The sequence below is a fragment of the Cryptomeria japonica genome, chromosome 6, assembly GCF_030272615.1.
Source record: "Cryptomeria japonica chromosome 6, Sugi_1.0, whole genome shotgun sequence".
Lineage (NCBI taxonomy): Eukaryota > Viridiplantae > Streptophyta > Pinopsida > Cupressales > Cupressaceae > Cryptomeria > Cryptomeria japonica.
The window spans coordinates 555,496,674-555,509,813 of NC_081410.1; the positions used below are offsets into that span (position 1 = coordinate 555,496,674).

At 36.5% G+C, this 13,140-nt stretch overlaps 1 protein-coding gene across 4 annotated transcripts in view; it reads left to right on the forward strand.

Moving 5' to 3' along the window:
• Nucleotides 1-12,267, forward strand: part of LOC131048186 (uncharacterized) — a 48,304-nt gene extending 36,037 nt beyond the window's left edge. Inside the window, exons 7-14 of one of the 4 annotated variants that reach the window (XM_057982076.2) lie at nucleotides 5,412-5,492; nucleotides 5,702-5,761; nucleotides 5,862-5,927; nucleotides 6,472-6,546; nucleotides 10,317-10,414; nucleotides 10,504-10,552; nucleotides 10,686-10,730; nucleotides 11,435-12,267. In XM_057982076.2, the coding sequence (XP_057838059.2) occupies nucleotides 5,412-5,492; nucleotides 5,702-5,761; nucleotides 5,862-5,927; nucleotides 6,472-6,546; nucleotides 10,317-10,414; nucleotides 10,504-10,552; nucleotides 10,686-10,730; nucleotides 11,435-12,070 (1,110 nt within the window). In that variant the 3' untranslated portion in view covers nucleotides 12,071-12,267. The remainder of the gene's footprint in view (nucleotides 1-5,411; nucleotides 5,493-5,701; nucleotides 5,762-5,861; nucleotides 5,928-6,471; nucleotides 6,547-10,316; nucleotides 10,415-10,503; nucleotides 10,553-10,685; nucleotides 10,731-11,434) is intronic. The other 3 variants (XM_057982078.2, XM_057982077.2, XM_057982079.2) reach the window with 3 other exon arrangements.
• Nucleotides 12,268-13,140: the final 873 nt, after the last annotated feature.

Here is a 13,140-nt window from a genome sequence, read left to right on the forward strand (position 1 = left end):
AAGGTTGTAGAAGTCAAAAACTCAGAACCCCAAAGAGAATTCCTGGATGGTATAATCACTACGCCAAAGGATATTGAGGTTAATTTTGATGAAGGTGACATGGAACAATCAACCATTCCTGATTGGTTGAAGGAGAGAATGAAAGCAAAGGTTCCTGAGAAAGTGCACCAAGTAGATAACACAGGTGCACTCTTGGCTGAATTAGACAAGTCCAACAAAGTAAAACCGCCCAAGCCAGCCAAGAGATTTTCTTTGATTCAAAGAAATAGTGCAGGGTTCAGGACAGTTCAGGTAGTAGTACCAAAGGCAGGTAAAACTCCTGAGGAGTACGAGATCACTATCGTGAACTTGGGTAAGCCTACCAAAGCCCAAGAGGTCCAGGACTTTGATGATTTGTGCAACACTCTCAAGGCAAGACTGAACAAGGAAATAGAAAAAAGAAAGAAGGTTGAAGTTGAGAATGAGCAATGGAAGAGATATGTTCAACATTTGATAAAAACCATTGATCGGGAGGAGGTACATGTTACTCCACCCATACCTCTTCCACAAGAATCATTAAAGGATTACGAGGATATGAAGATGACTTTCAGAGGAGTCAAAGGATGGACTTCTGATGCCTTAGAACGTGCTGACATACTCATTGAGAACCTGGTATCAGCACATGACTCCACCTCTTCCTTATTGAGCAGAGTTCAAGACATAGCTAAAGCTTGGGAAGATATTGAGGATATTCAGAGCAGGATAATTACATGTCTAAAAATAATCAGAGGGCTTTCTCAACAGGATCTTATAGACGCAAACGTCATCCAGCCCGGTGACATATATGATTTCAGCACTTGGTACTTTGCTTTGATTACTAGAGTTGAATCTTTGAGAAATCTGAGGCTAAGTGTTAAAAGATTGAAAAGACCATCAAGAGTATTCATGACAAAGTCTTTTTTGTGGTAGTTGAGATATTGGAGCAGGATGAGGTGCGAGAGAAGCATCTGTGTGCAGAAAATTTGAGGGCCAAAGTTCAAGGAAACTTCTTCAAAGTTTCAGGGCCAATTCTCAAGGAAGATCTCACATTTCGAGTTTCATTCGTATTGATGAGAATTTCTTAGCATAGGCAGTTGACTGGGAGAAGACTCTCGCCACATGTGCTGATGATGTGGACATGGTTGATTTCCAAATTGGCAGCTTGCCACATGTCACCATGGAGGAGGTTCGGCCACTTGTGTCTAGATACATTGAATTTGTAGCATCCCAGAAAGGAAACTAGACGGTCACTTCTCCAAGATTAGCAACTGTGCCACTTGTCCTCTTTTCTCTTGTTGAAACTAGTTGAGTTTTTGGAAACCCTAATTAGGGTTTTGATCTTTTAATCTGGGCCCTTGATCGCTATTCGATCTTGGCCATTCAAAATTTTTGGACTCCTATATAAGGTTTCCTCCTCTCATTTGGAGAGTGTGAGGTTTTTGAAATATTGTTGCAAGAAGGTCATTTTCAGATAATATAGTACTTGTGTGCTTTTTCTTAAGGCTTTGTAATCTCTATTATTTGAGTGATTAGCAAGGTTTTCAATTTCTTCAACATCTTAGTTAGATTTTATTTCACGTTGTTAGATTGAATGAAGGATTTGATAAGTATTGATTCATGGTGTATCTCCGCTCATACTTTTGATGAATAGATGATTTTTATTCATCGTGCAAAGTTAGTCTGAGCTTTCCATTTTGTGTATGCTTAAACTTCCGATCATAAGCACATTCCTTGAAGATTGCATCCGCTTTGTGTAGTTGTCTTAAGTGAGGTGAAGCAAAGTGTGGTTTATTGAGTTCACCAAATCAATACCGTCTCTTGAGTTCATAGGAGTAGAGTAGACTTTTAAACCAAAAAAAAAGAAAAAGAGAAGAGCATCAATTGATAAACCTGTCTAAATCCCAAAGTGGTGAACAATCCAAGCGTAAGTCCCTTTGTGTATTACCAGCATATCGCAACGCCCATTGAGCTTATCCACATGTCAAGACCTGACAAAAGAAACCTTGGAATCACCATATGATCTTCTAGCAATATTAGCATACGCAGTGATTTTCTTCAAGAGAAGATAAATTATCTTTGGGTACTTTATTCTAATGTTCGGTATATGATAAAACGTACACCAACAAACCCTAACATAGAAAAGTAGAAAAAAAAACAAATTTAAAAGAAAAATGCACTTTATACATGTCTGGGGATGACAGACTTCCAGACGTCTTTGAGATGCTTGAGGGATGCTTGGGCATCCCCGAGACACCCCAAAGACAATTGGTTGTCTCCTCGTCTCCGTACGTCCCAACGGCAGTGGCAAGACGCCCTGTCCTCGCATCTTATAGACGTCCTCGTCCAAGAAAAGTGGGGCTTGAGTGGAGGGGGGATGTGTCCCCATGTTTCATTGTGATTTTGTCCCTTAGTTTTCTTTTTGACCTTTGAAAATCCCTAAATAGAGGAGTGGGAGGAGCAATGGTAGTTATCAACCGAATTTGAAAGGGCCTCAATCATCCTAAATCGTGGGGGGTATATGAGATAGTGTCAAAGTAGTAGGTGAATCTGCTTTAAATCATAGCTTCGATATGACTTGAGCTCTTTGCACACCCTACTCCATGGATTATAGTGCAAACAAGTATATAATTTATATTATACACTAAAATTATAACTATTATGCACTATTATAGATGGCACTTTGACGGGGAAGGAGTGAACCCCTATAGTTTATAATTAATACTCTAAAGTATTTTTAAATTTTTAACTATTATAGGCTATTAATATATATTAATAGGTATATAATAAACCATAAGTTAAAAATAATGTAAAATTTATAATTTACATATTAAATTTTATATATATATATATATATATATATATATAACTTCTACTTTTAGCTAGGTTTTGAGCCCCGAGAGACCACTTATGGAGGATCTCTTCCCACAAGGCCATTTCTGGGGGGCCATCATTCCCCACAATTCACTTCTCAAAGCTGTGAGCTCAGTGGCCTAGTGGGGGTTTGAACCTTGGTGGCCATCTCATCAATGAAGTGTTTCAACCACTAAACATCCGAAGACATAATATATATAGATATATGCTTTTTAATTTATTATATGAGCAATATATCTGAAGTGCTCTATGAGATAAATCTGAATGACAACAAACAAGCTTACATACTTGTAATAAAAAAGCCTCCAACACAATCATTAATATTTGTCTCCACCTAAAATAGTAGTTGCAAGCTAGGTATTGCCAAAACCAGTGGCTTGCTAATCTTTTACTTTAACTAAGCAAATGACTTTTGTTGAATTCTACCCCATGAAAAGAACTTACCAATTGCCATTAGGTAATATAAAGCATTGCAATTGTGGAGTGTATTTTGATAAGCTTTCTCAAATATTGAACTACCTCTAGAAAACTCCTTGCCTCAATCACAATGAAAGTCTTGGATCACTTCAAAATGGATTCCACTTTTACTAAATTCCTAACAGTAGGTGGATTGCTGTCTGATAAATTTTGATCTTAGATACTTAATGGCATAGTTGAAATACTCGGGCTTGGCAAAAGGCCCAAAAATGTGACTCGGCAAAACTCAGAAAAAACTCGGCAACTTAAAAAAGTACTTAAATTCATTAGAAACACATTTTTTTTGCAAATTCAATGAGGATATGCAACCAATGAGTCAAATAAATGAGTACGTAAAAGAAACAACCTGAGTCTAGTTATATTTGATTGATTTAAATGCAAGTTGGGTACAAAATCACATCCTCATGTGGAATGTTGATGTCTGATAGTCTGAACAAAATGAAAATAGCAAATTGTCTTTATAAAACTAAAAGTAAACACATCATCAAAACAATTTACATCTTCCTATTCCAGCGCTAGTGAAAACTAGGGGAGAAGTATCTCTAGACCTTGGAGTCTATTGTGTCTTTGCCACCTCGCTTGGCATGACATGCTATGGCTTGACCTCCTTTTGGATGCCACTAGCAATGACTCATCATCATCTTCAACCTCCTCATGCTCCTCAATGTCATCCAAGGTGAATCGAAATCCACCCCCCCTCCTCCATTGCCTGCCTCTCCAAATCATAGATGTCATTATCAGTAAATAATGGAGGCTGCTCCTGTGCTGTCCAATCACTTGGACCTACTGAGGATCTATATCATCCAAATCAATTGGACCTGCTGAGGCTGATGTTTCCTATAGCTTCCTTATGCGCAACCAAAAATTATATTGCACAAAGACAAGGTCATTGAGGTGTTTTTGGGCTAATTCATTCCTCTTCTTCATGTGGATGGCCTCAAACAAGCTACAATTCTGTTCACAACTGGACGCACTACAAGGTTGGCATAATACGCAAAGGGCATTTTTTTGTAGATTTGGGGCATGTCCACCCCAATTTCTCCACAAGACTCTACAAAATAAAATATTGAAGAGTTAAAAAGCAAAGTAAAAACATATTTTATCAAATTATCAATAGTTGTAAGTTGTAAATACTTGTAAGATCAAGATGCATGTGAAAGCCTCCAAATAATAAATATTGTACTTGGTGGTTGAGTGGTTCTTCCTCTCTTAGCCAAATCTGAAGAGAAGAGCTTACCCCCTTTTTCTGTATAATAATCCAATTCAGCCACAATGCATTTTCTCACCTCATCATCGGGTGTCAGCCTCTGAATGCATGCAATGATGCCCTCCATAACCTCTCCACTAGGATCTGAGAACGAATATGCGTAGAAAAAGTGAGGGTTGAGGAAGTATCCTGCTGCCTGGATGGGTTGGTGGAGTTGATTGTTTCACCTCCTATCAATAATTTTCCATCCCTTTGTAATAACTTTTGATAGCCTCCGTGGCCCTATCCATGGCCTCATAAAGATAATCCATTGGTGTTTGTTCCCCATCTACCAAGCAGAGAACTTTAACTAAGGGCTCCAACACCGACAATTTCTCCTTCAGGGTTCTTTGAATAGGTCGAGTCTAGCCATGCTTGACTCACAAACATCTGACGTGAAATATCAAAATTATGTATAATGCCCCTTTTTATCCATATGCACTATATTTGACATGAAATAACAAAATTAATTTGTTTCTCCATTTCTACAATTTGTACATTGTTATTGAGTTCCTATTTTATTGCTGAGTTTTTCCCATTTTAAACCTCGTTAGGTAATGTATTTTAATACTTTTACAATGTCATAACAATCTTGTGTAAATGTTATCTTACTATGATTGGGAAAATACATCAAAATGATCAATATATGGAATGCTTTTTTGTTTGGTTGAGCAAATTTATCCAATGAGTTATACAATTTCTTGTTTGTAGATTTTGGTATTAATAGAAAGGGCATTCAATTTTTTTTTGGTTATATTGGCATGTGTATTTATGTCTACTTAATGACTTTATGTTTCAGGATGCCATCTCAAAAATTCCTCCTCTAAGACCACTATGCCTCATATTGAAAATATTTTTGCAGCAACGGGAGCTCAATGAGGTATGCAATTTAATAGAGCTCAGAATCATATATTTGAAACTAAAAGCTATAATTAGTAATAGCTAAAACCTTTTTAAGCTTGTTGCCATTTGATTTAGTAACCGTTCAAGTGTTTCTTTATGGGTTATTTGATGATGTAGATGATTATAAGGATAACTGCTGATCAAATAGTGAATTCATAGACATTGGGCTTTCTGTTTGGTACACAGGTTTATTCTGGGGGCATTGGCTCGTATGCTTTGCTTGTTATGTTGATAACACATCTGCAGGTGAGTCAGATTGTATCACTTTTTTGAGCTAGGTCAGTTTTGTGCTTTTAATTACAGCAACATAATTTGTGTCAGTTCTTTTCTCCTGGTAACTTGGCAGGTGCATTGGAGTCGACAATGTTCTACAGGCAGGTCTATTTTGGAACGTAACCTAGGTATTTTACTGGTAATTATATTGAAGGCCTCTTTTAGTAAAATTTAAGAGTCTTTTTAGGCATAACTCTCCATCTCTGGCTTTCCCTTTTGGTTAATTAGATTTAATGTTAATAACAAATAGTTTTATCATTTTGTACAACTTAATGAGATTTCTGTTCTTGTGGTTTGAGACAAGCAAATGGACAAATGTTTATTGGTTTATAAAAATTAAACAACTTCACCTATGACTAAATTAAATAGTAGACAGTGGACAATGGTTGTTAGATAGATTGATAGTTCTTATGGTGATGTAGAATATGCATCTTCTTAAATAAAATGGTATCATGCAGCTTTGTTTTTGTTCTAGAAGCAATTTATGCAAAAACAGAAACATCCAGTTTAACAAAATTTTCTTTCAATAATTTGATGCCTGGAAATTTTAAGTCTAATTGTATGGACTTTATCTTTGTGCTAGTTGATTTCTGTTGGTTGATATCAATTATGAATGCACAAGTTTTCTATATTTCATGTTCATTTCCAGACTATGTTACTGGTTTGGTCCCCTGAATCTGCAGGTTTGGGCCCAGTTCGTAGGGGGGTCCATCCAGATTTCTCGCAAAACACTTTGGGTTTGTTGGGGACGAATCCAGGCAAATTTGTAACAAATTTCGTGATGTTTTCTGCTGCTGTCTAAGTGCATCTGATGTGTTTCTTCTGTGAATCGTGTTTAAAATATTTTAATATCTCCCTTTTCTATTTGCATTAGTCTGCCCCTCATTTTTCTGCTCACTGTTTGGGTCTGCAAATATCGTTGCATATGTATGTGACCTGCAAATTATAAAAGGATAGATAGACATAATAAAATTGTAGTATCTAGTTCTTTCTGCGGTCAGGAAATATTAAAAATTAGGGAATAGGATTTTTAAAGAATGTACATAGCTAAGTGTTGTAACCCTAAGAAAAAACTATTCAGAAGTGCCAGAATGTATATTAGACTGTGTATAGCTCCTGTGCACTTCTAGGGTTTTGGCAATTAATTATATAATAGTAAAATTAAGTAAAAACTATCCTCTTAATATTAATATAGTTAAGTGCTGTAATTAATTATTTATTTATTAACAAGGTAATAACAATTAGGGATCTAATCGAATATAGTTAAAGAATAGGTATTTTAAATAAATTAAATAAGTTATTCATGTTAGTAGTAACTATAGTTATGTACGTTAAATAATTTTTATATTTAATAATATATATATTAATATCAACTTTCGTTATAATTTTAGTATTATTTTATAATATTATTTGTAAACTTTATTAATAGTGTATAAGGCTTACTAATATATATTTTTTTGCTCAGTAAGAGGCCGAAGCCAAGATTTTATTAATGTTTTAAAGTCGTAATACATCTACTTCCATACCAAAGAGTTCTCTGCGTAAGAACCAGAACTACACTATTTGTAGAAGTTTACAAATAATTGCCAAACCCGCAGGGTTCTGGGCAATAAGCCCAAGCTAATCATATAAAAATAACATGAAAGTGAGTCTGGAGACCACACAACCACACACAAATAAGACTTTCCTAAAGTTGGCTCGACCAGTATGAGCTACAGCCTGGGAACCGCTTGACCTGCTATCCAGCCAGACCAGCAGACATTTCAGGAGAAAGCGTAAAATCCAAATCTATATCGGAAATATTCTCCTTCGGACCCCCCTTATCCTTTTTTCTTCTGACTTCTTGCCAACCTTCCTCCTGAGATGATGCCACATGATATGAGGTCAGGGAAAACCCCTGTGAGTCTCACGCTCTTCACCCCAACTTTGTGAGTATCCTCTAGCCCATTGAGAATATGTCTCTCAGCATTAGTCTTTGGGGGAAAATCTGCTTTTTTATTTGATTCTTCAACCTTCCCAGGATTTGAGGGTGAAAAATCTGAATCTTGTGTATCCTTCTTACTTATGTGAACCTTCTTGTTCAGAGATTTCAAATACGATTTCTCCTGATCATTTGATACAGAACCCTTGGCTGTAGTCTCTTTTTGAGAGTTCCCCACTTCCTTTTCAACCGCATAATGATATGGGGAAACCTCTCTCCACCAAGAGGCTCTCCTATTGATATTATGCTTCTCACAATTGGCAGCCATATGCCCAATTTGGAAGCATTTCCTGCATCTAAAAGGAATTCCTTCATAATCTACTCTGTACCCAAATTCCTTTTTCAGATTACAGAACTAATTCTGCAGGAGTCTTAGACGAATCCATTTCCACTAAGATGCGAGCATATATGTGTGGAAATAATCCAGAGAATCCTTATCTGCCCCTAAAAGTTTCCCCAAAGAATTTCCTATAGCTTTAAAACAAGATTCAAACCAAAATTGTAATGGTAAATTTGGAAGTCTTACCCAAATTGGGATCCAATCAAAGGATTCAAAAGCTGGGTTGAAGGCAGGATACCAGGGTTTGAGCAGCAGTGTATGTTTCTCCTCCCAACACCAGAATGGTGAGCAGAAGATTTTATTCCTATCCAACGGGTTGTCAAAGATTACCACGAAGAAGCCCCGAGCTCCAGGGTAAATCTGCACATTACCCTCCAAGACAGGGCCCCAAATCTCAGTGATCCACTTGTGAAGCTCACCAAGGCTTGGCCACAAGCCTTGAAACCTCCCAATCAAACCCCTTTCAGCAAAATATAGTTCATTTTCATGAACCTCCTTAGCAATCTCTGCATCCAAATTTACTGTTGCCCTCTCAGCAGCTTGGTCCCCCCAACACACAGGAGTATCCCTGTTGTGGACATTCCCATGACCATAGGCCAGCAGATTTTCTTTCTGCTCTTTCTTCCCGTAGCCCATAGCCTTAGCCGTTGATCTTGGGCCAGCCCCACCCGCCTCCGAGAGGGTAACCTTTCTCTGGCTACACAGGGTGTTTCCCCCCTTTACAGGGCCACCGAACTGCGTCTCATTTGTCGCCACCATACCCCAACGCTGGAAGCCACCATTATGCTGAGGTGGTCTTGAGCAGGAGACAGACGATAGTCCCTGCCTCCAAGCCCCCCCATCGCCGAAACTAGCAGAAGCCCTAGGAATAGCGGCCGAGCTCTTCAGCGACATCGCAGCGTTCTTATAAGGCTTATTAATATTATTCTTTATTAAAATTATGTATATTTGTCTAACTTTGTTGATTTTAATATATATTTTAAATAATAAATACTGATGAACCCAAAACAAACTTAATCCCAATTTTTTTTGGTCAAATCCGTGAACCAAACTGGCAAACCTGAATACAAACCAGTATCAGGACCGGTAACATAGGACGTCCAGATGCATTACACTTCACCAAGTTTATTTTTTATTTGAAATAGTTTATTATAAATGCAGTTTTCTTTTAATAACTTCTGCTGGTGGTGCCCGTGAACAACTCTAGCTTAGTTATTTTGAATGCTTCAATAACATTGTCTTAATGTAAAACGATAAATTTATTACCATGCTGCTAATGTTTCTAGCGTGCAATTTTTTAAGTTGGAAATTAAAAAGGTCAATATAATTAGAGGTTAAGAACTACTGGCAGCCACTTAGTTAACTGTTAGTCTGTGACAATTGTTTTTCTTCAGGTTATTGGGTTCTACAGGTTTAATTGTGCCCAATGATTTGAAGCATTTCAATGGGCTAATTTTACACTCGTTTGTGTGCTTGATCAACATATTGTAAAACACATGAAAACAGGTGTAGAACAGCAAGTAAAGCGTGACCTGAATCTGGTGGAGGCTTACATATGATGTAGTTTGTCAGAGAGGCTCAGTGGCTTCCGCATGGCCTGAAAAACCTAATCCTTGATATCAAGATTATTCTAGCTTTTGAAAATTAAAATCTTCTACTTGTCTTGATGTAAAGCCAAAGGCTCAGTTTTAGTATTGCAAGAATATGCTACCATCTAAATGTGATTTTTTAATGGATACAGCTGAGTTACATAGACACCAGCATCTCTGCCCTTAAGTAGCTGGTTAGAACATGAGTAAGGCAGTATCCATTCACCTCAGAAGTCTTCTTCAGCTAAGTTGCCACAATTAGTGGGGGCTCCATTCCATCAAAGTTACCTAGGGATAAACTTTTTGTCTGTATCAGGTGTCATGGGGGATTTGTACTTTAGTGGATGACACAATACATCATCATTTTCGATTGGGCTACTAATCCTTTGACAACACGTGACGGTGTTATGACAGCACAGTGTATGCTTTCTGTATGCATGTTACCTTTGTGTAATATGACTGATAGCAACAGCAAGATTATTTCATGATCCAATGACATTGGAAATGATTGCTAGAATATTTTGTGTTTGTATGTATCTGCATTTGATATTTTTTTGTGCAAGTGTTATTAAATATAGTTATTTAATGAAGTAACTGATGACTTGCCTGTAACACCAGATTGATTTTTTTGAACTCTATGGCCGTAAGCTCAATGCACATGATGTCGGAGTATCTTGCAGATTTGGTGGACAGTTCTTCCGTAAGAGTCTAAGAGGGTACATGTCTATAAGAATGCTTTTCTTTTTTCAGGGCTAGCAGATTCTGCATATATCTCAAAGAGGCTAACTATTTTTCAATTTTGCAGATTTCTCAACCCAAAGCGTCCACACTTGCTCTCTGTGGAAGATCCTCAAGTATGTTGTAAATATTATCTTTAGTCTCGCTCATATAAGATGTCTGTAATATTGCAAGATGTCTGTTGTAAATATTCATTAAATGCTTATTTGGGATTGAAGTGGAATTCATTAGTCTTTTGTTTATATCCAGGCACCAGAAAATGACATCGGGAAGAATTCATATAATATTTTGCAGGTGTTCTTTTCTCTTTTCCCACCGATACCCTTTTTAATGCATTTATGCCCTTGAGGAAATCTATGAATTTATATACAGTATAAAACTCATGGTCATATTGTTCATCATAGTGGGGTATTTGAAAATTGGATTGTTAGCTGCCTGTTGCTTCTTCTTCTTATTGCTTACGCTCGAAAAAATAGCTATACTGTATCCTCTTGCATTTCATTCAATTAGTAGGCCCTTGTCATTGCAATCGCATGGTGACATTTTAAAAATTAGTAGGTGTCCTATACATCTTTAGAACTTAGATTTATATATTTAATAGTTATTGCAATCTGTTCTTGTTGCATGGAATAGGAACTTTTGATGCAAGTCTTTCTAATGGTGGCATTCAAAGTCACGACCTGGTATAGTTTGAGATGTTAAGGCGGCTTTAAAAGAAAAAAGCATGATACATATCTTTGATTTTAGAAGCATAGGCCATTGTCTCATTTTCTTTGCATATGCCAGTCAATGTATATTGGAACCTATTACGTCTTTAAAATTTTGTTCTAATCATAAAACCTAAAATTACATGAGATGGTGGATTATAAGCATGCAAAGCAAAGATCTTGAAAAGCTTGCTCTATTAGTTTGTGCACTACAAATATTTTCTTTAGCATTTTTCCTTATTTCTCAGTGAAATAAAATATGTTTCACTTAATCAAAGAATTTTCTGGCAGGTGAGGGCAGCATTTGTAATGGCTTTTCGAAAACTGACAGATACTTATATTGATGATTTGATATCTTCCCAGAATAGCATTCTGGGACGAATAATAAAGATAGACGCTAAATTACTGGAAAGGGTGGGTAGGTTGACTAAAAGTCCACAGTTGGATGCCTTTTTGGCAACAGCAAGTGATCATGCTCTTAGATATAAATCTAATTCGGATGCTGATGAAACAGCACTGCACCCTGTCATGAAAAATCAAGGGTCTTTGTTAAACAGGTGGCAATTATGTGATGATGAACCATTACCACGTGGGCCGCCTAGTGCCAAAAGTGGGTTGAAAAGAAAATGGAAGGAAGAAAAGCAATTTGCCAAGAGATTCAAGAGGAAGAACGACAAGAATGTTTCCCCAAGTGTCAAAAAACAGGAGATTCATTTTACCACGCAGCATTCTAAGGGCCGCAAATCTAAGAAACGTAAACATGTCAGTGGAGATGAAGATAACTCTCCAACAAGACACGGGTCACGCTACAAAAAGTCTAAAATTTCTAGTGTAAAAGTAGAGCATAAACATTTAAGAAGTGGTAACAATAACAATTTTGGTGCAAGAACTAGTAATTATCATGCAGCAAAGTTCAAGTACTCCTAGGTTTGGTAATTTTGAAGCTTTCTACAATTGTCATTTTTGACATGTAATCAGGGGCTTCTATTCAGTTCATCTATCATTTTTGTTAATCAGGTTTTATATCAATGAAATGTTTGTAAAAGCTTGAAGTTCAATGCTTTGTACAATTGATGCTCTTCAAGAAGAATATGAAGGACAAAAGAACAAGTTATGAAGTTTCAGTCTGATAGTACTATCAGTCCTTGTAAAAATGTCATACAACTTATGTAGTTTTTTCTTGTTGCCCTTGTGGTTGGGCTGCTGATGAGCAGCTATGTTCTTCAGCTACTTTTGTAGCTTCAATTTTGTAATTTTTAATTGCTTCGTTCAATATAAAAAAAAATGTTAATAATCATGCTTAATAAGCTTTCTATTTTTTTTTTTTTTAAAGTGTGTAAAGACAATCCAATAATTTAGCGTTACTGATACATTATTAAAGGTTTGATGGGTATATTGCCTTCTCTCTGTAGCTATATTAAGTGGGCAACACCAGAGAATGCCATGATGTAGAAGAAGAGTAATGACCAAAATGCGCGGCACCGACATTGAATGCGTCCAAACATTCATGGTGGGGAACATTCGCAAAATAAATGATCTATTTGCTACCTGACACTCCATTAATGGGATTCTTATCAATTTTTTGGCCTACATATGAGTCACCATTTTATTCGTCTTTATATAAATATTTGCATGGTGCCCTACCCTATGATTGCCAAGAAAAAATTTAAAAATAAAATAGAACAATGATATCTTACTCTCATGATTAATCAAGCAGCCAAGAAAATGGAAGATATGAGGTCTGGTATGTAGTTGGTGGCCATATTTGGAACCATTGTATAAATAAATGTTAAATTCTGTTCTGGAAGATTTTAGGCTATACTAGGATGTTGCTTTGAATGACTCATTCTAATAAAAAATTCAAAATGGTTATTTTCTTAAATTGAGTCGGCCTTATTATTCAATATTCTATTGTTGATTTGAACTCAGGGAATTGGATATTGTCGTTTTATTTTTGTTGATAATGTTCTAAAATAAACGCTTTTAAAGCAAATAAA